Consider the following 26006-nt stretch of genomic DNA (forward strand, 5'->3'; position numbering starts at 1 on the left):
GGGGTGTTTCACGCTGTGTCATCACTTGACATGACTGTTATTTCTTTGCATCACTCGGTTTATTTTTCTCATGACCTCTTTTGGTGCAGCTGCACTTGGTTCCACAAAAATCCAAATTAATCTGCCTAAGGATATTTAACAGCAACCAATCTAATGTGGGTGTAAAAAAAAAAAAAATAACAAAAAAGATTACAAAAGAACAACTTGATCGAAACACCCTATTCACGGTGAGAGAAAAGGACACTTGGATAGCAAGGTTTTAGTTATATTTAAGGAAGACATTTACTGATATTGAAATAATAATAAAAATGGTGAAATACATTTAGATGTACTCTCAAATGTACTCTATGCACGGACACCTTCACATTTTTTCCTCAGGGAGCGCATTTAGCGCCGGAAGCCACTGATCTTTACCTAGCGCTGTCAAAATAACTGAGATGATGACTTTTTACACTCGCTGCTTACAAAAACTTCCCCAGATAAGTAAATTCTGTTAATCTCACTTCGAGGCCATCAGCTGTCACATCATCCAGTAAGATGGAGAAGGGCTTTAAACTATATGTTTCAAGTAACATCGACAACTTTGAGGGGGAGTATTCTGTTACACCCCGTGGCAAAAATGATTAAATCACCACACTTTTTATTACGTAGCAAATAAATAAGTCATAGAAGAAACAATCAGGGGGCGAATGTGGGCAGCCATGCCTTCGTTTTCATAAGTCTTCGTTTTGGTCTGTTTACACTGAAACGTGAGCTGGGAGATTATAAAATAAAACAGGGTCTTCGGCATTTCCAAAAGTCTCCGTTTTCGACCCGGAGTATTGCAGATGACAGGCGTAACCATAGCAAAAGTTATGAGTTATGAAACGGAAACGCACTAGTGTAAAAAGGGCCCCAAGTCTAAAAATGCTAATTAGTCTGCATTTAAAGGAGAGTGCTTACAGACCTTAAAAGAGGTGTGTAAGCAACCGCATGCACACACACTGTACTGGTGAGTCAATTTAAGCTAGTGCTAACCTTTGGTGTACACAAACAGCGTCCAACAGAACTTGAAAACATCACTGGTGTGGCAGAGATGACGCCTAAAAGAAGGACAAAAAAAAAAGTTTTAAATCATTTTCTTGAATTAAAAAGTCCCACTCAGATAATAGGGCAATAAATGATTTTGAAAAAACCGTTGTATTGTCCATCAGGACCGATTTTTGAGAAAGTCTACAAAATGTTTTAAAGCTAAAAACACCGTTAGTAGCTCCAGCCAGTTTTTGTGCTTCTTCCTCAGCGCAGGAGTCAAAACTCCTCTCACTGTTCTGCCCTCAAACACTGTGAGAGATGCATCTGTCATCACCACTTTCCTCACCAAAATAGGATGCATTGGACATCCTGTTCTGAGAAAAGACGGGGCCCTCCAATGTCAGAGCACTCGTGCATTCTGGCGAGACTAGCACTCTGTGGCCGAGACAGCTCTTGGGGCGAATGCCCGGTGCTGAAATTCCCTCATTCTCAGTCGTCCTAGGGGAACTACTGCCCTCTGTTAAGGCCATCAAGTCTAGTAGCTGAAGACCCATTTGGACCGAGCCTGATTTCCCTCATTGAAAGTCGGCGATGCAACTATGGAATGTTCGATGTGCTCCTCTGATAAAAATGCACAAAAAACTACTGGGTTTAACCTGAAACCCAGGTAAACTATTTCCTGTGAAGGAATCAGACAGCTGTTCATTTGGTTTATGTTGAAACTCAGTTTCACCCAATGTGATACCAGCCTGTTCGTATCTCTCTACTTGCTGCTGACGCAGCGCACAGATGAGCAGGTCGTCCAGATAGAATAAGACTCTGATCCCCACATTCCTTAACGGGGTTAGAGCTCCTTCCACACAATGCTGAATATCCTCGGAGCTAGCAAAAGGCTGAAGGGAATTTTCACGTACTCGTAGGCCATACCCTGATATGCGAATCTGAGCTATTCCCTGTGAGCAGTAAAGATATCTATGTCTAAATACGCGTCCTGGAGATCCACTGATGTAAACCAGTCTCCTTGACGCATGGAGTGAGGCAGTGTTCTGTACCTGTACTTCCTGAGGTATATGTTGATAACCTGTTAATCCAGAATGAGACGGCAATCCCCCCTACCCAGCTTCACCCTTTGGGAATCACAAAATGCCAGGAACAAAAGCCTTGACGACTTTCTTCTGCCAGGAGTCTTCTTATCACTCTTTTCACGAGCAAGGAGGATGGGCCATTCTCCTGTGCATGCTAGACACTGGACCGTCCGCATGAACTATGTACAGACTTTCCACCCTTCTCCTTTACCTCGCGGGAGGGAGAGGGGTGTCCCTCTGAAGGGTTGAGAGGGAGGGACCCTGAGTGCTGTCTCTGAACCATTCCTGTTGCCCAGGTGACGTCTTGGGTCACCCACCTGTTCTTGGTACCCTGAGGGTTTGTTGGCCGGTAGGTCGCAGCCGTGGCTGTGAAAGACTGCTTCGGTCTCACAAAACTGGGCTTCGGCTGCAGGGCCGTGTTTCCCAACTGCTGTGACGGAGGAGGGCAAGAAGGCCGAGATCCTTTCCCAGAGGGCCTGAAATTTGGCCGGCTTGGATGATAAGGCCGAGCCGACTGTTTTCTGGGGAGATGCACTTTGAACGCCTCCCCTCCTTCTTCCACAGATCACATTGATAACACACTGCCGACACGTTGCACCTAACATGGCCTTTGGTCAATGGGGACTCCACCTTCTCCTTCTCGGAGAGTCCTGACCCCTCCCCCACAACTGCCGAGTCCATACTCTGGCCGCAGCTTTGAACTGCTCCACGAGATGTGCGCAGGTTTAAATCTGCGATAACGCATATCCCCTCCCAGATAGGTTGGGAGATCTGGAGTCTGGCTGATGACCCATTTCCTCCAATAGCTCAGCCCGATAAGCTGTGAGGAGAGACATCGCATTCAACACTCACACTGCCAAAACTGACCATTTAGAAATCTAACTGAAAGACAGAGGCAGCGACACCCTCCGTCTTTCCTAGCAGCGAGGCTCTGGCTGAAGAGAAAGTTGCTCTACGGCTCGGGTGCAGGCGGTGTGTCACCGCCTGAAAACAGATACCTTTACTTTTACTGTAGAAGTTATTATTGATAATTAACATTAATCTAGGTTAGCCAAGTTAGATGACGTTAAAGTTAGCTAATGACATTAGCTGTCAATCTCCTTGCTTATGTCGAGTGACACATCTGGCTTGTCATTAAAAACATGAAAAAAAAGAAGAGTATAAACAGTGTGCTTCAAACACACCTTTTATTTTCATTCATTTGGCTAATTGTTGTTATCTTCATTTTCAGGTCAAATCAGACCTTTGTAACAGGCTGCAAGGAGAGCACCTGGCTGCCTGACTGAGGGTCTCCAACAATGGGCCGAGCCCAGAAGAGTTAAACTACAAAAGGGCAGGAAAATTAAATGTCCAAATTCAGGGTGCAAAGTTTGCCAATAGGGATGTACAGAGGATTGATCAATACCATGTCTTCCACAATCTGTGTGTGTATAATATATATATATATATATATATATATATATATATATATATATATATATATATATATATATAATATATATATATATATATATATATAAAATTTATTTATTTACTTACTTATTAATTACACACAAACCCACACGACTACATAACCACAGATGCAAGTAGCTAATTAGTATTTATTGTAGTATTAGTATTGAAATGCTCCTTCCTACATTTACACACAGGTTCATTAAAATGAAAAGAAAGCTGCATCAGATCACACAGTTAACTGTGCAGACCGAGACTAAAGTGTACAGTTACGTAACTTTTTTGCTAATTGAGAAACTTCACTTGAGCTTATAAAGTAATGGAACAGTTTGTGAGATAACAAGGAGAAATGGTGAGGGGAAGTCAACAAAAGCATAAATGAAACAGTACTAGAATGCAGCCTGTGAGGCTCAGGACAGATGAGAATGATAATGAAATTTCACCTCACCTATGCTTCTTGCCTCTTGGCTGCCGTGGAGGTTCACCTTGATGATTTTGGAACATGTCCAAAAATATTGGCTCGAATTTCCGAAAGATTACAGTCGAAACTTCAAAATTCCTCTCGAGACAGCTTATGCGGTTACGGAAATCCTGCGAGAGATTTGACATGTCTGCCCATTTCTTCATCTTGCTGAAGAACTGGATCAGGCTGAAATTCAAAACAATTGAAAGCACATGTGAAAACACACATGCAATGTCACGTAGTCATCAGGTTTCCAAACAATGCCACTGAACTGCTTAAAATATTCACAGCAAAAATGGACACTAAGAGAAAGTAATTATCTTACTACTCAAGTTTTTCATGCATCACTGATACGATGGACATTTTCCTTTTTAATTTACCCTCCATTTCTGTTGTGCCATGACTCTAAAGGTTATGCTCATAAATCAAAGATGAAAATCTTGCTATAATCAGGCAACAAGTACTGAATGCTGGTCAGGCATTAAATGATGCATGAAATGATTATCTTGAATCTACGACAGGCCGATAATGATCTTTTAAATACACGTTTCTTTACCTGAGTTTGGAGGAACGTAGTATTCTGGTGAGAGAGACACAATTGCCTTCCACCATGCCACTACCTATAGTGGGAGTCAAAGTTTTTCTACAGGCTGCATACAGAGAGCAGGCCAACCAGTGCACCACCTCACCCTGAGTGTGTAAAAGACAAAAACAATACCTCAGCAGGTTTAGGACATTCACTTTTTTTTTTTATTTAGTACTTTTGCTTAAGCCACACATGCTTCCTTGGAGACACATGAATCCAGCCTAGAGGTATGACAATGTCTCCACGATCTGTTTTTACAGAGATGTCACTTGTTTCATGGTATAAAACACTTGTCGTCAGTCACGTGGACAATGCTATTTATGCCAAGTTATTTTATGACCCAGACTTTACTCTATTCACTGGGCCAGCTCATACAAACATCAACAAACCAATAATAGCCAAGATTAGGCACTTTCTTAGCTTGTGTTTCCTCCTGACTGTTTAGATGTTTGGCAAAAAAATGTAAAAATAAAAATAAATATTTTTTTAAATCAACATCAGTCATATGGGGAACTGGTGCATTTTACACAGACCCCCCCAAAAATATGCAAATGCATAATTGGCACATTGATGAAACATGATCAATGTGTTTAAACACCCCCAAAAAAGAAAGCACCCCCAAAGAGTGGACTGAAAAACAGATAAGATGGGGAGCATTAGAGTGCAACACTACTGCATCCAGAACCAGTGCAGAAGTGTAATAATCATTTTAAATGGCTCATTTGTCATTTTCTTATGAGAAAACACATACATGCTTGAAAGACATCACTGATGCAGTCACATTTTAACCTCACGTTGAATATAATACCCATCAGACCCGCTGGAAACTTGGGTTTTAACTACTATTGAAAATACAGTGTCCCCCAAAGGTCTCTAGACATAGAGGGAATTAACACTTGTTAACAAAATGGAACTGTATTTACAAAAATGTTCTACATGATTGCCAGGTCTTTGTAAACACTGGGAGCCATGTCTCCCACTCATGAGGCATAACAAGCAGAGGTGTAAGATAGATAATATGTTGAATATCAACAGTTTGAGCAGTTCAATACATTCACTGACCGTCAAGATGATAAACGCACATAAGTATTGCCATCATTTAGCCAGGAGTAGTTCATCAGTGATGTATATGGTCATACCACAATATTGAAATTTATTGAAAAGAAAAATCACATTTACTCTCTTGGGGCATGCTAGTTTTCACAGAAATGTCCGGCACGTCTGGTGCGCAGCACCTGTATGTCAGTAATGTCACATGGGATAGCTAGCTGTACAGGGCTACTGGATATAATGTGCAAGCAATCAGCATCTGGTGTTTTCCTTAGCTCTGTAAGCAGACAATAGACATTACAACTTTGCTTTCAAAATACAACCAATTCCCAAAAAGTTGGGACGCTGTATAAAATGTAAATAAAAACAGAACACAATGATTTGCAAATCTCGTAAACCCATAGGTTATTCACAATAGAACACAGAAAACAAATGTTTAAACCGAGGAAATTTACCATTTTAAGGAAACAAAGTAATTTTGAATTTGATGGCTGCAACACGTCTCACTAAACTTGGGACTGGGGTAACAATCAATCAGTGTTTGGACGAACATGTGTGTGATTGGTCTGGGGCGGATGCTTATCGCAAAGCTAACCAAACAGCTGATTGGATATTTCTCAGTACCATCACCTCAGGATGGTAGTTACAACCATCAGCTTGGATAATCAAGATGCACACCAGCAATAAGGTAAGTCTCAACAAAGAATAAATAAAAGTTAGGGAGTTATCGTTAGAGAATCATTTCTGTGGACGTGATAGCAACATCGCACAAGTGATAGAATGAATATAACTAATGTTATGATACAACTAATCAAATTCCTAACCAAGCTAACCTTCATAGATATTAATGTACTGAATTAAGTTACATTAGCCAGAAGCTAGTTATTTGACATTACATGAAGATTCCGTGACTGAATAGGCAATGTTTCAAAGATTATCAAATGCTTGCTTGTCCAAATATGTCAAAAAAAAGAGCCAACAATTTCCATGGGGTGTACTTAATTTTTCACATGACTGTATTAGGGTATATTCGGTCAGAATTAGAATGGGCTCAGAAATATCTAATTCACTGCTGCCTTGACATGAAGGAGTGAAAAATGACACCCCTGAAGAGAGAGACCAGGTATATTGTTTACATAAGGGTTCATACAGATGCTTCATAATGAAATATATACATACACATACATACATATAAAACACACACACACACACACACACACACACACACATTAGTTAGATATAGCGATAGAACTGCATGTCCATGTGCTCCTATAACACAGCAGTAATCGAGTGTTAACTTGGAATAAAAAAAAATAAATAAAACACCATTTAAAAAAAAGGCTTAATATAGTATTCAGCCCCACTTCCTCTCAAAAAACATTATGTTGCCTGCGAGTCAAAAAGTTTGCCTAGCCCTGGTTTAGAAGCTACTTGCTTTTAAAGAAATTCCACTTCCACCTCACGGTGGAAAATGTATGTGAAGAGATTCAATGTGAACAATCCTTTTCTGTGCCAAGAGTCTGAGAGGGGATACGAGACATGCTGTCAGAGCTCTCAGCAGTCTCTACCCAACATTCATTGAATTCTGAACTGAACTCTGCCATGTTTGCATTTAGAAACTGCGTTGAGAAAGAAACCTGTAAAAACAAACGAGGACCCAAGGAGAACCCGTTTCTTCCAGGGGTACAATGCACTCGTCAGCATGGAAGACAGCAGCACTGCTCAAAACTCCAATTAACACCTGTCTTAAGTGATGCAGTTATAAGTGGACAGCTGAGAAGACACTCAGACAATCAGGATAAACACGGAGACTTGGTATTTTCATCTGTCTTCAATGCATCGACTTTTATCATGGTCCATCAGCATTGGTGCTGCCAAATCTGTTTAAAACCCCCCGAAATAAACTACCCAGTGTCACGACAAAACCACAGCAATAATGCTACTCAAAACCAAACAAAACCTCAAAACATGCAGTGAGTTTTCCTATATTGTAGGCAAGCCTATGCATATTTGCTTAGCCTGGCTTTTATCTAGCCGTCAGTGCAGACCAGTGTTGCCAACTCAGCGATTTTTCAGACCCCTTTAGCGAACCTAATCAACAAATCCAGCGACTTTCCAAATGTCACCAGTACTGTCCTGTAAGCGCGAGGTCTCGCATTCCCGCTGCACTCACACCTCCCTCTGTCTGCTCTGTTCAGCGAGTGACTGACGCCATTCGCATGCGAATGTTTTTGGAAAACAAGACGAATGCAATGCAACATGTTTTACATGTAAAATAGTCCATGATATTACAGCCTAGTTCTCTTGTTCAAAGTAGTTCTAGTGTTCAGAAACTTTTTATATCATCCATGTTCCACACCTAGCTTTATAAAAGTTATAAAATTATTTTTTTTAACCACAAGTTATAAAAAGTAATTTAAAAAGTACAACAAAAAAAGTCCACCTATCTATCAAAAACAGATTATAGATAGATAGATATTATATAGAATAAGAATCATTATACCTGGTCTCCTCCAATACGGACAAAACCTTAAAAACAGTTGAGAACCTCTGAACTACAGCAATTAGATTTTTTAAAAAATAAGATCTTTTTTTTTAACATTTTTTTTACTTTGGCAAAAAAAAAAAAAATGTATATAATTTATTATATATATGTATATTTAAATTATAAACATATAATAATAAACATATATAAACAAAATATATACAAATACGTTGTAAACTAGAAGACAGAAAAATAAAATGGATATAAAAAATAATGAAAACTCGATACCTTCGACGCGTTAGAGTAGCATGTGAATTAGTATTTCGATGCATGAGGACATCCAGGTTTCCAGAACGAATTTACTTGGCAAAGATTTGATTGATAATGTTAGATTGCAAGCTGCCAAAAAAAAAAAAAAAAAAAACACTTCCTTCTCTCTTCTGATTTGTCTTTCGGCCACAAAATGTGATTTAGTCATTGTTGGGGAAAGTGATGTAATTCGTTCATGTAGGGAGCTTTTTAGTTCGCTCATGAAAATGCATGTGGATTTTAGGTTTTTTAAAGATTTTATGTGCTAGCTGTTCTGTTTGCAAGCGGTGATCGACGTCACACTACTTAGTTTATTTTTATTTATCCAGATGGATATACGAACCTGTTTCATTCCGAGAGGTGGCAGAGGGAGAGAAGGGGATCAGTGAGGTGAGGCGAAGCAGACAGCAGGGAACAACAGTGGAATTTTGAGGTACTTTTGTTCAATTTTTGAGGGGCCTGTGCCCCAGGAGGGATCAGTAGTGAAACCAGGGGCATTTCTAATCTAGTTGCTGGACAAAAGACTATCATAGTGCATTCAGTTGGACCTCAAAAAGTCAAAAATGGATTACATTTTAATTCTTTCCTTTTTTTAGTTCACTTCTTCTGTAAGACTTGTATAAGTGTGATATTACACTTGTAGAGTGTTCCACCCCACTGAATTTAATCCATGATGGATCTGAATACTGAAATACTACATCAGATGTCCTGCAAAATAAAAGGCTAAAATCTTGGTAGAATCTTAGAGTTGTCCATGTCTTTCTTATTTTTAGATAATCGCTCACTGACCCAATCACTATAAACACACACACACACACACACACACACACACACACGTATAGAATATACATATATAGACAGACATATGCACACAATTGTACTCGGTTCTCTGTTCACTCCAGAGTAAAACACACCTTTAGTCATTGTGGTGGTTTTATTTATTTCTTATAAAACGTGCAGTGAAGTACCACAATAAAACAACTTTACCCTGATTAACTTCATTATTGTTGAAACGGTACACACAATAACATAGTTGAACAATATTTAATAACCGCATAATAAACGCGGGGTAGAGCAGCATGAGCTCACGAAGCTGCCCGTGTTGGCTCTCTCACCTCCAGAGTATACGTGTTCCAGATAGAAGTAAAGTTCCTCAGCGACTCCTCCGCCGTCTCTTCGTCCATATTTAATTCTTGACAAAGCGTTTCCAGGCTCCTCTGAATCGAACCGCCTTCATCTGATCTGCCAGAGTCAGAATCAGTCTCATCCCCACGCATTCTGAAGCCGAATAAATTGTCCAGAAGAGATAAAAAAAAATAAAACAAATAAAAAATAATTATTATTATTATTATTACTCGCGAAAAAAGCGCACAGATCTGTTGTGCTCCAGTTTCTGTGCCTCACTTCCGGTAATTCCGAACGGCGGGAAAACTTCTTCTTCGTGTTGTTTATAGCGTTTATATAGCGGTTAGCAGACCAACACACACCACTCCCGCCACCTAGTGGGCTGGAGGGTAGAGTATTGATGAGAAGGGAAAAATACTCCAAATCCTTTTAAATAGTCCTGCTTTCTTTCGATATCTCAATATGTAAATAATATATTTTATACTGATCTAAATTCTTATTCAGCAGTTTATGAAGTGATACAATTCCCATTCCCCTTTCTCTTAATTCTATAACAGTTTCTGCTGATCCACATTTACTGCAATTTCCAGACTCATGTTTCCAGATTTTATACAGAGGCATTTATATGCCCAAGGAACAGTCTTGTTAGGGCTCGAGCGCCCCTATAGGGCTGGTGCGGAGCCTTATTGGATCTGACTGGAATAAAGTCGGTGTGAAGTTGGAGGTTCGATATTCGCGGATATGTTGAAATTAAGGGACCGTCTCTAAAGTTACATACGACATTGTTATACACGTTTCTAACTTCAATAGCGTTTGAAGGGAATGACTTACAGTCATATAACCAACTGTGCAGTGTTCATCTAGGGGTCAGGTATAACACACACCTCTTAGATTTCTGATATTTAACAAAATAAACTATTAAATCATATGTAAATATTGTCATGTATTTTATCACTGCATGGGCTCATACACAAAATATACCTTGATTTAATTTAAAGCTCAATAGTATTTGAATTGAATGATGTACAGTCACACAGCCAACTGTACAGTGTTCCTCTAGGTGTCAGGTGTGATACACACTTCTTAGATTTCTGATATTTAACCCTACAATGCATGAACCAAAAAAACCATTCACGAATGCATAAAGGGGGTCAAAATGACCTGTACTGGACTGAATGGTTTTCTTCAAAAAATAGACATCCTATTAATGAAATTATATATATATATATATATATATATATATATATATATATATATATATATATATATATATATATATATATACACACACACACACACACACACACACACACACACACACATATATGGATGTGTATATATATATAAATAAATGCTATTCATACACACACATACATATATATACACATATACATATATACACACGGTATCTCACAAAAGTGAGTACACCCCTCACATTTTTGTAAATATTTGATTATATCTTTTCATGTGACAACACTGAAGAAATGACAGTTGGTTATGTGACTGTAAGTTATTCCCTTCAAATGCTATTGAAGTTAGAAACTTGTATAACAATGTCAGATGTAACTTTAGACATGGTCCCTTAATTTCTGCTTATCTGCAAATATCGAACCTCCAACTTCACACCGACTTTATTCCAGTTTGGAATGACTCAGTTTATTATTATTATTATTATTATTATTATTATTATTACGTTCTCAAATTCACGAAACTTTGCAGACGCGTCATAACTGCTGGAAATTTACATCTGATACAGGTTCCAGAATTGAGTGTGGCAAAATGGCTCGATAGCGCCACCTACAAAATATCAATGATGTGCGCTTCACGCTACGTTTTGCCTACATGTACGAAATTCGGTAAACATGTGTAACATGCCAATACGTACAAAAAAAAGTCTCTTGATTCCATGCCCTAAATTCAACAGGATGTCAGCCATTTTGATTGTGCTCTTAAATTTTTGCTGTGTTTTTGCCATTTCCAGGCTGAACTCATCCTATAACTCATCCTAGAGATTTTATCAGATTACCATATTTGATCAGTCTCATCTAAAGCCCTTTACGATGCTAAATTGCGAAACTTTTGAGTTTTCGCTGCATGGCGTGGCCGTAGCGGTCTCACAAATTTCGATGTTTCGCCACGAAAAAGGAAGTTGTTATAACTCAAACAGAAGATGGATATACAATGTCTGATCTGCTCCAAACGTCATGTTTGATAAAAGTCCTGGCCTGAATACATCTACATGCCAATATACAATTATAGTCATAGCTCCACCTGCTGGCAACATGAACTGACATATTTTACATTAACTCAATCATACATGTTCAATCTGCACCAAACCTTACATGTTTATATGAATTCTAGCTTGAAGACAGCCACATAGTCATAGGGTCACCTACTGGCAACAGGAAGTGACATGTTCTTCTCTGATGTATTCCTAGCAACATATAAAAATATGCCAGCAAATTCTAAATATCCTAGCAACATGGTAGAAACATGATGAAACATGCTAGCAACACTTAGCTGGAAGTTATAACTCAAACATACAATGTTCAAAATTCACATATTTGATACGAATCCTGGCCTGTAGACATCTACATACCAATATTCAGTTATAGTCATAGCGCCACCTACTGGCAGCAAGAAGTGAAATGTTTTATACTGTGATGCCCTCCTACCAACATATTAAAATATGCCAGCAATTGGTAAATATGCTACCAACATACTAAAAACATGTTACAACATGCTAGCAACACTTAGCTAAGTGCTAAAGCACGAAATTAATGCCACGAAACAGGAAGTTTTTATAATGCAAACATACAATGTTCAATCTGTACCAAACTTCACATATTTGATACGAATCTGGGCCTGAGCCTATCTACATACCAATGTTCAGTTATAGTCATAGCACCACCTGCTGGCAGCAGGAAATTACATGTTTTACATCATGATACACTCCTAACAACATACAATTGTTAAAAAGTGCTATAAAAAAGAAGAAGAAGAATGGCATTCCCCTGGCAGAGCAGCCCCAACGTGCACCCGGGTGTGAGGGCCCGTTCATCACTGCGTGCAGCTTTAATTGTAATTGTATCTTCTCTTCTGTTTCTAAAATATCTTCTTTGGCCGCCAACCTGATTTTGAATATGATATAGATGTCTTCCCCTTTCTTCCTCGTCCCAAACTTCTTTCCATATTCTTTTTATCCACCTATTTCCTGGGTGCGCTGTTGTAAAAACGATTATGTGTATAACTTCCGGTGGAAGTAGTAGCACAGTATTAACTGGCTTGCTCTGAGGGCAGTAGGTGTTGATTATGTTGTGATTCATGTGTGTTTACACTAAAAGCCAAGCTTTATGGTGTGACATGTTCAGGCTTTGACTTAGCTCTATGTCAGATTTTAAGTACACAAAATCGTTTCCCACATCCTTCAGTAACACAGAACCGCCTTTATTACTGTGAAGGTACTGGTAAGCCTCTAAGCTCTTCAGATTGCTCATTGCCTTACCGTCACAAGCAACTGAATCAACAGTTTTTGATTTTGAAGTCGTTCTCACATTGCTTTGTTAGGGAAGGGATGGGTATGCTGATGTCCTTTATAAGCTCTGTCAGCGTGTGATTCCACATCTTGCAACGAATGAATGACTAGCTACGCCACAGTGAAAGGTTTGTTTACGTCCTGACGGAAGTTTTCCCCATAATTCACGCAAAGCATAATGAGCCATAGGGAAAAAGTGGATAACGCCGCGAAACTGGTTTGCTTCTAACCAATAGAACCGCATGATGCTGCGTTCTTGGTGCCTAGTAAGTGGAAATTTGCAAGTTATAATGACGTTATTTTTTTCACCTTGTGAAAAAAAATGTCAGACCTCATAAAGATAATTTTATAAAAACTACGTTAAAAAAAGCATTAGTGATGAAAAGTCCGATTAAATTTCCTAATTTATGTTTAGACAGGTACACTCCATGGAATGTAACTAACTACTCTACTTACTCACAGTACTGTATAAATTAAAGTGAAAAAGAATAAGAATCATTTTAGGGGGGAAAAGAAAAAAATGCCCAATACACAGCTTTCATAAGTGTGCACACCCTTTTATAATTGGGAATGTGGCAGTGTTCAAAATCGGCCAATCACATTCAAACTCACGATAAAGACCAATTAGTATACATCTGCCATCAAGTAAAGTGACTGATTATCCCCAAATAAACTGTTCCTAAAGGATTTTCCTGACATCATCTTGATAAAATCCAACTAGGAAGGTCATGGGCCTCAAAGAGCTTGCAAAGCAAGCACGGGCTCTCACTGTTGTAAAATATCAATCAGGAGAGGGTTACAAAAAAATTCCAAATCACTGAATATACAATACCATGAAACACTGTAAAGACAAGGATCAACAAGTGGAGAAAATATGGCACAACACTACTAAGAACAGGACGTCTCTCAAAAATTGGTGAGAAGATCAGGAGAAAACTGGTCAGGGAGGCTGCCAAGGGGCCTACAGCAACAATAAAAGAATTGCAGTAATCTCTGGCAAGTACTACTTACTCCTTACATGTCACAACAATCTCCCGAATTCTTCATATCTCTAGGATATGATATAACGATTACCAAATAAATAAATAAATAATACATCCAATCTCCTAAAACTATGTGGAATAATGTGTTATGGTCTGATGACAGCAAAGTTTAAGTTAAGGATATGTTTGGCACAAAAAACAGCACATTCACCAAAAGTACACCGTTCACACAGTGAAGAATGGAGGTGGCAGCATCATACTTTGGGGCTGTTTTTCTTCATCTGGAACTGGGGCGTTAATCAGAGTGGAGGGAATCATGAATAGCTCCAAATACAAGTCAATTTTGGGACAAAATCTTAAGTCTTCTGCGAACTCACTTAGGATGAAGAGGAATGTCAGCATGACAATGACCTGAAGCAAAGCTCCAAATCAACAAAGGGATGGCTTTATCAACACAAGATCAAGGTTTTGGAATGGCCCAGACAGAGTCCAGACTTAAATTCCATCAAAAAATCTGTGTGGTGACCTGAAGAGGACTGTGCACAGGAGATGCCTAGCCAATTTGAGAGTTAGAATGGCAAATTATTGCCAAGTCAAGATGTTCCAAACAAATTGACTCCTACACCAAAAAGATTGAATAAAATCTAAAGGTGCTTCAACAAAGTATTAGTTCAGGGCTGTGCACACTTATGCAGCCAGGTTGTTGTATATATATATATATATATATATATATATATATATATATATATATATATATATATATATATATATATATATATATATATTTCCCCCTAAAATGATTCTTATTGTTTTTCACTTTAATTTAAAGGCTAAAATTTAGCAATAAAGGCAGAAAATGTTAAGCAGAAAAGGTTCTGACATGGTTTATCTTGGTTTAATTTATTTAATTTAATCACAAAAACCTGCAATTTTAACATGGGTGTGTAGACTTTTTATATCCACTGTATATCACATTTAAAATGTAAAACATATGTTAAACCAGGATACTGGAAATTGAATTGTTCTTTTTTATGAATATTGTAATGGTGTCAGAAAAATAATTAAAATGACCTCAGCACGGTCAGTCCTTAAGTTCGAATGCTGCCAGTTCTCTATGAAATGTAATAAATATTTTGAAGTGAAATAGTCTAAACATGCCTACATCCTTAAGGAAATTAATTCTATATTAAGCTCACCAAATATTTGAGAGAACAGAGGAGGAAAATACGTAGAAGAATTAGATGGATTAGTTGTTGGAGGAAAAGCATGGTGAAACAACAAAAAAAATCTCGATATCAATGTTTTTTTAAGTGGCTGGTCATGCAGTATCCAACTTTTGTTAAACTAAATTTTATGAAATTTTACATTTCTTCTTACAATCCCTGCTATTCAAAGGCTTTTTTTCTAAAAATAATAAAGTGCACCCCTTTGTTCACAAAATTAGCAAAGTGAGATCTGATTTTTGTGATGGTGCCATTACATGAACTAAATAAAAAACCTCTTAACAAAAACCCTGGGCCTGGGTCTTCCCTATGAATTCTATTCTATTATGTACAGCGCCCTCCACTAATATTGGCACCATTGGTAAGTATGAGCAAAGAAGGCTGTTGAAAATGGTCTTTATTGTTTAACTTTTTTATCTTTTGTTAAAAAAAATAAAAATCACAAAAATATTCTGCTCTCATGGATATCAAATGATTTCAAACACAACACAGGTTTATCCAAATAAAATATCTTTGTTCGAACGTCTGTCTATATCTATATCGTCTCAACGCACTGTGAAGAGGACGGTTCGAGTGGATAAAAATCTCCAAGGATCACAGCTGGAGAACTGCAGAAGTTAGTCATGTCTTGGGGTCAGAAAGTCTCCAAAACTACAATCTGAAGTCACCTACATCACCACAAGCTCTTTGGAAGGGTTTCAAGAAAAAAGCCTCTACTCTCATCCAAAAACAAACTCGAGCATCTTCAGTGTGCAGACACTACTGGAACTTCAAATGGGATCGGGTTCTATGGTCAGATGAAACCAGAATAGAGCTTTTTCGTAATAAACACAGGGGTGGTTTTGGAGCACACAGAGAGGTAGCCGTATGGAAAAGTTCCTCACGCCCACGGTTAAATATGGAGGAGGATCTTTAATGTTTTGGGGCTGTTTTTCTGCCAGAGGACCTGGACATTTTGTTAGGATACATGGCATCATGGACTCTATCAAATATCAACAGATATTAAATGAAAACCTGACTGCCTCTGCCAGAAAGATTCAAATGGGCCGTGGTTAATGATACAGACATACATCAAAAATGACCACAAAATCAAGGTCCTGCCATGACCATCCCAGTCCCCTGACCTGAACCCCATAGAAAACCTGTGGGGTGAACTGAAGAGGAGAGTCCACCAGCATGGACCTCGAAATGTGAAGGATCTGGAGAGATTCTGTACAGAGGAACGCTCTCAGACCCCTCGCCATGTATCCTCCAACCTCATCAGGCGTTATAGGAGAAGACTCAGAGCTGTTATCTTGGCAAAGGGAGGTAGCACAAAGTATTGACTAAAAGGGTGCCAATAATTGTTACACACCTATATTTAACAAATATATATATATATTTTGATAAACCTGTGTTTTGTTTGCAATTGTTTGATATCCATGAAAGCAGATTAATTTTGTGAATTTTCTGAACAAAAGAAACACCTGATCAGAGGAGAACGACCAGACTGGTCTGAGCTGACAGGAAGGCTCACCCAAACTTGACATCTGAACAAGGTGTTCAGATGAACAAGACCAGGTGATTTGTTTTCTAATCTTCAACTGTCCATATTGGGTCGAGCTGTGCCCATGACAGACTCAGATTCCTGTAGTGGAAAACCGATGTAGTCTTCTGCTGTTGTAGCCCATCCACCTCAATGTTCACTGTTTTGTGTATGCTGAGATGCTTTTCTGCTCACCATGGTTGGAAAGAGTAATTATTAGTTACCATACCTTTCCTGACAGCTCGAACCAATTTGGCCATTTTACTCTGACCTCTCTTATCAACAAGTCAATTCTACCCACAGAACTGTCGATCACTCAATGTTTATGGGTTTTCACACCATTCTATGGAAACTCTAGAGCCTGTTTGTCAGAATCCCAGGAAATCAGCAGTTCTGAAATACTCTAACCAGGACTTCTGGTATCAGCATCCATAGCACGAGCAAAGTCACAGAGATCACACTTTTTCTTCATTCTGGCCTGCATCTGCATGATGTTGCTGCGGCGTGAACATGGAGATGTACTGATGTTCCTAATAAAGTGGATGGTGAGTGTATATGGCTATAAAATATTGTAAACATTTCAATAATAAATCATTTGAATAGTTGCATTAGGTACAAAGTGGTTCCACAAATTTGTTTGACCTTTAACGCAAAGAATTTGAGAACCCCTGTTCTAGAAATGAAAATGTAAAGGGTAACTACAATACAAGCACACTATTATTATATATTTTTGAGATTATATTTCAGTTTATAGCCATACAAAGAGGTGCAACATTGCTAAGAAAATACTAGCAAGCAGAGAGAAAACAAAAAACAAAACCCTAGCATATGGTAGCGGATGGGACTTCTCAGTGCTAACAGAATAAGTGAGAAAATATGTACTGGTTGAACTGATATTTAACTGTTAGTCCTGTTAGGATTTATAAGCAACCAAATGAGTGTGTAAGCTTACTTTAAACAACTGTTACAAAATTAGTGCATGTGATAAGTGTGTCCTGTTTTCAGTACATTATGCTGCACATAATAAGAAACTGTTTACATCTGCAGTGAAAGATATTTACTGTTGGTTAACTGACTTAATAATAATAATAATAATAATAATAATAATTATTATTATTATTATTATTAATTTATATATTTTTAGATGTGACTATTAGTATACATACTTTGAGGGGGAAAATTCTTTACATTTATATTATTGATAGCATGGGGGTACAGTGGGTAGCACTGCCACCTTGCAGCTCCAGGGTCCCCCGTTCAATCCCGACCTCAGAGTGTCACATGTTCTCAGCATGGGTTTCCTCTGGGCTCTCAGAATATGTGTGCCCTGAGATGGGGCTGGCATCCCATCCAGGGTGTATTTACCCTCCTCACTTCCAGTGTTCCTGAAATCTGAACGCTCTAGATCCATCACAACCCTCAGGGGGATAAAGCAGTTAATGATGATTAATGAATGGATAATGAAAGGAAAACATCAAACAAATCAAACAATTTGTTTGTCCAATAGGGAAAAAATACTTGCGCTCCTATTTTGCACAAAGCACAACCCAACCTGTGCTTTCATTACTGAATGACCTGTAATGTTAATAAATAAATAAATAAATAAATAAATAAATAAATAAATAAATAAGCACAATCCACTTTATGCCAGTGCCACACCGAATTTGCATCATGCTGGTTTCCTGCGACTACAGGCAGCTTCCAAAGTCATGTGATTACAGGCAGTCCTAATTGGCATGTCATTTTAGAAAGAAGGTGGGGTTAACTAGCTATCAAATAACTGACATTAAAAAAAAAACATGGAGGCAAAATTTGGCATGATTGCTACATTTTTTTTTTTTTTTTGACCAAAGAGACTACAGTCCCACTAACTTGTTTAGTTTTGGGTCACAAGCCCAAAACCCAATCCCTGAATTCACAAGTCACAAGTTCCTTCCCTCTCTTTTCATTTATGTTACTGTTGAAAACACATTAAATATGATTAGATTATCAAATCATGTCAAATCCGCTGCCACATGGGAATGATGTGCAATACGAGTGAAACTTTTATAGACCCTCAGTATGCTATGGTTTATTTAAAAAAAAATAACATTGGAAGTTGTTTTCATTTGGCATCGGCTAGTGTATTTAGGTTTGGATTTGAAGTGATGTTGGGTTGCTTTTGACAGAATTGGCAACCCTATGACTAACAAATTACAAGTGTTCACTGAACACACATTCAAAACATAGAAATAACAGGTGTGAACAGTTACCATTCTCAGTGGACAGCTTCTGAGATGGATGTAAATACCAGGTCTGAAAAGGGATATTCTTTCACAAAATAGCATGACAGCCTCTCACAGAGAACACACCTACTGTTTCACTATGCTGTTATTTTAGACAGTTTGTCAGTGCAGGACTATACTTGGCCTGCAAACTATAAACTCCTCCTTGGAATGTGAAGGTATCTTTGACAAATACCTCCGAAGCCTTTCTGTCTCCTGCCTTTAAGCTGATATTGCTCATAAGTTAATCTAAAACCAGTTTGACATTCAAAAACTTATTAGCGATATTAGGCAGACATAACTCCGATCAGCAGATAATAACATTGTCTATACAATGCTTGCCTGGATGTCCACATTTTATATACAGTATTATAACTGAGAAGATAAATTACTATCTTGCAATCTACTATATCAAATATTGAACATTCGATTATAAGGAGCCAGACAATTTCTCATGAAGCACACACATACGGTGTACAACACAAAGGATTCATTCTGTTTTTCTGGAGACTAATCAGATACAAACAGAATTGTGGTCAATATGATCATCTTTTGATTCAGCAGGTAATTGAAGCCACATCTATGACAATTGAAATCTAGACCTAGAATTCCTAGTGTTTAATTAAAAAATAAACAATAAAACAGTCTTTTTTCCCCACTGTCCCATCAAAGGTCCATCAGCATCCGTGCTTTGAGATGTTTGATTTTGAGGGAATAGTATTCCTCCTGCAACTGTAACACTCGTTCTTGACGGCGAAGAACAGATATCTCTAGGGTCTTTTTCTCTGCAGAGGGTGACAGCGGGGATAGGGGACTGGCCGGAGCATTATCTTCACTATTATTATTATTTGTGTGATTTAGGGGCAACTCAATGTTTATAAAAGGTGTATCTGTAGTTGGAACATATTTCACTTCCATTTGTTCATCCTCTTCTTGACAGCTTGTACTGTCTTCTTCAAGCCTAGAGAAAGAAAACATGGAATAATATGGTAAATGGCACACTTATATAGCACTTTTATCCAAAGCTCTTTACACTGAGTCTCATTCATCCATTCACACACACACACACCAATGGTAGCAGAGCTGCCATGCAAGGTGCTAACTTGCCATCGGGAGCAACTTGGGGTTCAGTGTCTTGCCCAAGGACACTTCGGCATGTGGAGTCATGTGGAGTCATGTGGAGTCATGTGGGGTCATGTGGAGTCACGTGGGCCGGGAATCGAACGGCCAACCCTACGATTAGTGGACAACCCGCCCTACCACCTGATCCACAGCCGCCCATGGAAATTGTGTTATACCCCTCTAGTCCTACTTGATGGCTTGAATGAGGCAGTTGCTGTTATTTTTTAAATACAATTTTTTTTATCCTTGCAGAAAACACTACACATATAATAATTCACATAATTTCAAAGTAAACAAGAGAACTGTACAGCAGTCAGCTGTCAACTGTGTGAGTTAAAGAAGTAATCAGTGGGGTGGGTTTACTAAGAGATGATATTATTGACATTTTAGTTTGTTTTCCCCAAATGTCTCATTCAAACATTTTTGGAGTTATTTTTAATACAGAGTTCTTAAAACAATGATATTATTTTTTAAATACATACATACATAAGCATATAATGGGTGCACCCACACTGGAGGCCCTACTGTTAATATTAAAACTGAATACAAATAAATATTTCTGGTTGGTCTCAGTCACTTGAGGTTTCATTGTATTGGCCAATTAAACTGACAATTAGTATTTTGAGTTTCATAAGTTAAATATAATCAGAATAAATAAGTTCTAAAGATAAAACACCCCTCAAAATCTTTCATTTATGCACACCTTCACTACCAAGTTTCAGGTAAAAACTTCTGACGACCTACAACATGACTGCACTATAAACTATTAAAATACTTTCACCCAGCTAGCTAGAAAAACAGAAATCTTAGCTATTAACTTGTCATAGAAAATTTTCACAATTTATATTGACAGGATGCATAGTCCCCTGAAGATACTTACCACATTACATATTTCAGCTCTTGGAGAAGAGTCTGGAAAAAAGTGTCACCACTCAGCTCCATGGCCTAGGTGCACGAAAACGTTTTCGGGAATTACGTAAATTCTGCTTTTGGGACGTGTTTTTTGTTTTCCGTTATTGTTGGGTGCTTCATTGGGTTACGATTTAAAAAGGAAACCAACTATCTCCTTACATTTTTGACTGAGCTAAAGACGTTATAATCATACTAGCTTTACAATGTTCTTAATGTGCACATTTGAACATTGTGCTACAGCAGACTGATATTTTCAGACTGAGATGTTAAGTGTGAGTGAAGTGTGGTATAAATGTGCTGCAGTGCCTTTGATGAATCATGAAATTATATGCAGTCCACACATGTATAAATCTACACCATGCCATAACATTTTTAATAAAATTAATATTAGTCTAAGAAAATAAATACTGTTGACCAAGATGAGCAGCATTTCCTTTCCTCCTTGGGTCTAAAACTCACTGTGTCATTATAGCCCCAGTCACTATTTTGTTGAAAGGCCTTAACTAATTGATTTGAATTAGATCATTTATATTGTGATACATTTGGTTTTAATGGTTTGAAAAATGCTGTAGGCTTTTAATATAGCAAAATTAAAACAAGACTGATACTTTTGTGTGTGTACAGATTGTTGCTATGGCTGTGTTTAAATGAGCAATGCGGTCAGTTATAGCGCTATGTACAATCATGGGAAAAAGAAAGTACACCCTCCTTCAATTCTACGTTTTTAGTTATCGGGGTCTAAATAGCAATTGTATGATCACCAACTTCTGTAAACAAACAAATAACCTCAGGTGACATAAATAAATACAGCGGGGGAAATAAGTATTGAACATTTTTTTCAGTAAATATATTTCCAATGAGATTATTCACGTGAAATTTTCACCAGACTTTGGTATTAACTCAAGAAATTCACACAATATAAAGGCATCCAAATATTAAAGTCCTTAAATATAGTTATGTGTAATAAAGGTGAATGACATGGGAAAAAAGTATTGAACACACTAACTGAAATGTATTTAATACTTAGTGGAGAAGCCTTTGTTTGTAATGACGGCTTCAAGACACTTCTTGTATGAAGACATTAATCAGCCGCAGTATTCAGGTGTGATTTTGTTCCATTCTTCTAAACATATTGTCTTTAAATCTTGTTCAGTTGGATTCAAGTCAGGTGACTGACTGGGCCATTCTAACACCTTCATTTTTTTCTCTGAAACCAATTGAGAGTTTCCTTTGCTGTATGCTTTGGATCGTTGTCCTGCTGGAAGGTCCACCCACATCTCATCTTCATCATCCTGGAGGATGGCAGCAGATTCTTCTCAAGAATCTCCCGGTAAAGGGCTCCATTCATCGTTCCTTCAGTTATATGAAGTCTGCCAGTACCATGCGATGAAAAACAGCCCCATACCATGATGCTTCACCTCCAAACTTCACTGTTAGTATTAAAGATGATGTACAGTGCCATTTCTTCTCCAAACATGGTGTGTAATATGACAGCCAAAAAGTTAAATTTTGCTCTCGTCTGACCAGACTACACTCTCCCAGTATCTCATAGACTTTAAATGAGTTGTAGCAAACTTTAAACGAGCTTTGACATGCCTTTTCTTTAGTAATGGAGTCTTGCGTGAGCAAGTAATGTGATGGTGAGCGTGAGTGTGAGTAGTGGAGTGCATTGCCTATTGGTTTGAATTGCATTGCACACTGCCTTTAAAACTTATGAAACACTTATCATTGTTTTCCAGTATACCATAGAAACATGAAAAAATGATCTACAAATACGGAAGCAGCAAACTTTGCAAAACATTTGTCACTGCCAATACTTTTGGCCATGACTGTACAGTGAGAAGGATTGTTCACAAATGGAGAGCCTTCAAGACAGTTTCCAATCTTCCCAGGAGTGGCCATCCCAAATCAGTCCAAGGTCAGACGGTTTAATGCTCAGAGACAATCAAAAAACCTAGAACTACATCATCTGACCTACATTAAATGTTTATGTTCAGGACAACACAACCACCAAAAGATCGAACAAGTATGGCTTTCATGGGAGGGTAGTCAGGGAAAAGCCCCTACTCTCCAAAAAGAATATGGCAGCACAACTTAGGCTTGCAAAATTGCATCTGAACAAACCACAAAAGTTCTGGAACAAGATCCTTTGTACTGATGAGGCCCAGGCATAGATGTTGTTTCATCAAGCATATCATCACAAACACCTCATGCCAACTGTCAAGCATGGTGGTGGAGGGGTGATGATTTGGGCTTGTTTTGTAGCCATAGCATCTGGGAAATTTGCAGTCACTGAGACAATGATGAACTCCACATAATACCAGAATATTCTTTACACAAATTTGAGGCCATCTGTCCAGCAGCTTAAGCTAGAACGAAACTCGGTCACACAACAGGACAATGATCTCAAGGACACCAGCAAATCAACAACTGAATGGCTAAAGAAGAAAAAAAATGTGCTGGAGTGGCCAATTCAAAGTCCAGACCTTAACCCCATTGAGATGCTGTGGTGTGATCTTAAGAGAGCTGTGCAAAAATGAATGCCCTCAAACATCAATGAAATGAAGAATGTAATAAGAATGGGCCAGAATATATGCAAAATAATGTGAGAGACTGATAAAAATTTACTTCAAGTTATTGTTGCTAAAGGTGGTTCGACATGTTACTGAATTATAGGGAGTACTCATTTTCCCCCACCTGGTTTCTGAATGCTGGTTTACTTTTTGGGGAAAAAATGACTACATACTGAAATCTATTGTGTTTTCTTTTGTCACCTGAGGTTATTTGTTTGTTTACAGAAGTTGGTGAGGACCACAAAATTGTTATTCATAGAACTGAAGGAGGGTGTACTTTCTTTTTCCCATGACTATAGCGTAGTTATAGTGAGCGATGAAGGCTGGGTTGCTAACCAAGAGAGCTAACATAAGTACCTGGGGCTTCGTTTAAAATCGTACATTTTTGAACCAAAACAAAGAAAGGGAACAAAAAGCAAGAGCTTAAGTGTTTCCTAGGAGAGTTACCTGTCTCTAAACTCTGTGTTCTTTCTCTGTAGTCTGAGGATTTCCAGCACTAGTTTGGTCACTGGATTGATATGTTCTGCAACAAAAAAATATACATCCACACATTCACATCAAAAGGAGACATTTACTTATTGTAGTCATGAACGTTTAGAAATTCATTAAGCAGATTTCAATTGGAACCACTGCTACAAAGCAACTCATCAAACACTGTAATGATCTGAGGGTGGCGCTGCTTTCATGTTGTGCTGAGTGTGCTAATGCTCCAAATCATTAGCAGTGAAAGACTTTTTATTGGCCAGCCTGACAGGTACTTGGGTTTATTTGTAAGTGTGCCTCAGCTTTCAAACTGGGTGAATGCTTACTAGATTAGTGGGTGGAATTCATTCTCTTTAGCATAACATTATAAGCTATAGAAGCCAGCAATACAAGCAAGTTACTTCCAAAACCTTGAAGTGAAGCTGAATCCTAATTAGCTTCCCTTCACTATTTGCTCACTACATAGGGTATAACACTGTACATCCTACGTAAGGCCTACATTACCACTGTAAAACACTATTTAAATAAGCAATAGAAAATGTGCTTATGAAAACTAGAAAACTACTTATGTTGGGTTTTAACCTTATCTGATGAAGTATGAAGTTTGTACTTAATGTTTAATGAAACGTTTTCATTGTATGCTGGAACATTTGCAGGCGTGATTCTGTCCCCCTAACTTTTTTTCACGTTATTCATGCCATGTATTAAGCCTGTGACTGACGGTCACAAATCTCTGAGGGGAGAAAGCACACTTTTCTTTTTTTTTTGATGGAGATCATTTTTCAAGGTATGAATTATTTTGGGTGACAAAATTACAGGACAAAATTAAGCTGCATGGGGCCACACCAGAACAAATGCACTGCATGAAGTTGGTGGTTTTATGAAAAGATGTTTTGCACGAGAGAATGAACTAAATTAGCAGACTGTGTTTGACAAGAAGGTATAAGGATGTAAAATCTGATTACGTTCCAGTGAGAAAGTAATTACTTGGGGATGCGTTTGGCACCTAGCATACATGAATGCACTGACTACTACTATCTGTGGAATTATGTGAAGAGGACTGTGCACAGAAGATCCCCTCACAATTTGATAGATCTGGAGCATTTTTGCAAGGAAGAGTAGAATAAAATTGACCAATCTGCGAGCAGCACAACCTGATGTTAATTTTTTATTATTTTTTTTAACAAAGAAATGATCCCAGGTCTGTTGGTGACCACAGTGCAATTTCAGTCCATGGGGAGAAAGCTGAGCAGGTAACAACATATAATGATTTAGGGATTCATTTTGATTTTCAGTTGAAATGGGCTCATCAAGTGGAGTATGCTTCAAGACCAGTCAGTCAGCGTTTGCATTACTTGAGAAGGCATAGGGTCCGTGGAGTAGATAAAGGTACTATGTTATTGATTTGTAGGTCAGCCATTTAATCCATTATTCATAATGGTATCACAATATGGTTTGGTAACTTGTCCATCAAACTCAGATCATATGGTGTATGTCTTGGTGTAGGGTGTCACGGTTTCCCCTTTAAGCAGCGGGCTGGAGAGCATGTGGGCGCGTGTGCACGAGCAAGGTGCACAAACACCTGCTTTTCGTTTGTTGACAATTGTGACATTGTGTACATTAGACACGTGCTTTTTGTTATGTTTCTGTTATGTCTCCTCCCTGTTCTGCCATTGGCTGTTATTTCACGTGTGTCTAGATTGGTGTCAGCCGTCAGCAATTGATGATCATGTGTGTATATATACTGCGCACCTCCCAGCACACGGCACGGAATATTATAGTAGATTAGATTAGATTAGATATCATTCGTTAGAGAAAGT

The 26006-nt window shown here is 38.3% G+C and overlaps 3 protein-coding genes across 5 annotated transcripts in view; 1 reads left to right on the forward strand and 2 right to left on the reverse strand.

Annotated features, from left to right (window-relative positions):
* The window catches only part of rbl1 (retinoblastoma-like 1 (p107)), a 54638-nt gene extending 44752 nt beyond the window's left edge, over positions 1–9886 (reverse strand). Inside the window, exons 1-4 of one of the 2 annotated variants that reach the window (XM_017481085.3) lie at positions 9557–9885; positions 4568–4701; positions 3997–4197; positions 1018–1082 (exon numbers count right to left, since the gene is read on the reverse strand). In XM_017481085.3, the coding sequence (XP_017336574.1) occupies positions 1018–1082; positions 3997–4197; positions 4568–4701; positions 9557–9718 (562 nt within the window). In that variant the 5' untranslated portion in view covers positions 9719–9885. Of the gene's footprint in view, positions 1–1017; positions 1083–3996; positions 4198–4567; positions 4702–9556 lie in introns of both variants that reach the window. The other variant, XM_047158969.2, reaches the window with a different exon arrangement.
* Positions 1–26006, forward strand: part of atg3 (autophagy related 3) — a gene marked incomplete in the record, with an annotated part of 729311 nt that overhangs the window by 579453 nt on the left and 123852 nt on the right.
* Positions 18074–26006, reverse strand: part of si:dkey-6e2.2 (uncharacterized) — a 32671-nt gene continuing 24738 nt past the window's right edge. Inside the window, exons 2-3 of one of the 2 annotated variants that reach the window (XM_017481086.3) lie at positions 24151–24226; positions 18074–20057 (exon numbers count right to left, since the gene is read on the reverse strand). In XM_017481086.3, coding sequence (XP_017336575.1) covers positions 19763–20057; positions 24151–24226 — 371 coding nt within the window. In that variant the 3' untranslated portion in view covers positions 18074–19762. The remainder of the gene's footprint in view (positions 20058–24150; positions 24227–26006) is intronic. The other variant, XM_017481089.3, reaches the window with a different exon arrangement.

Source organism: Ictalurus punctatus, chromosome 12 (assembly GCF_001660625.3).
Source record: "Ictalurus punctatus breed USDA103 chromosome 12, Coco_2.0, whole genome shotgun sequence".
Lineage (NCBI taxonomy): Eukaryota > Metazoa > Chordata > Actinopteri > Siluriformes > Ictaluridae > Ictalurus > Ictalurus punctatus.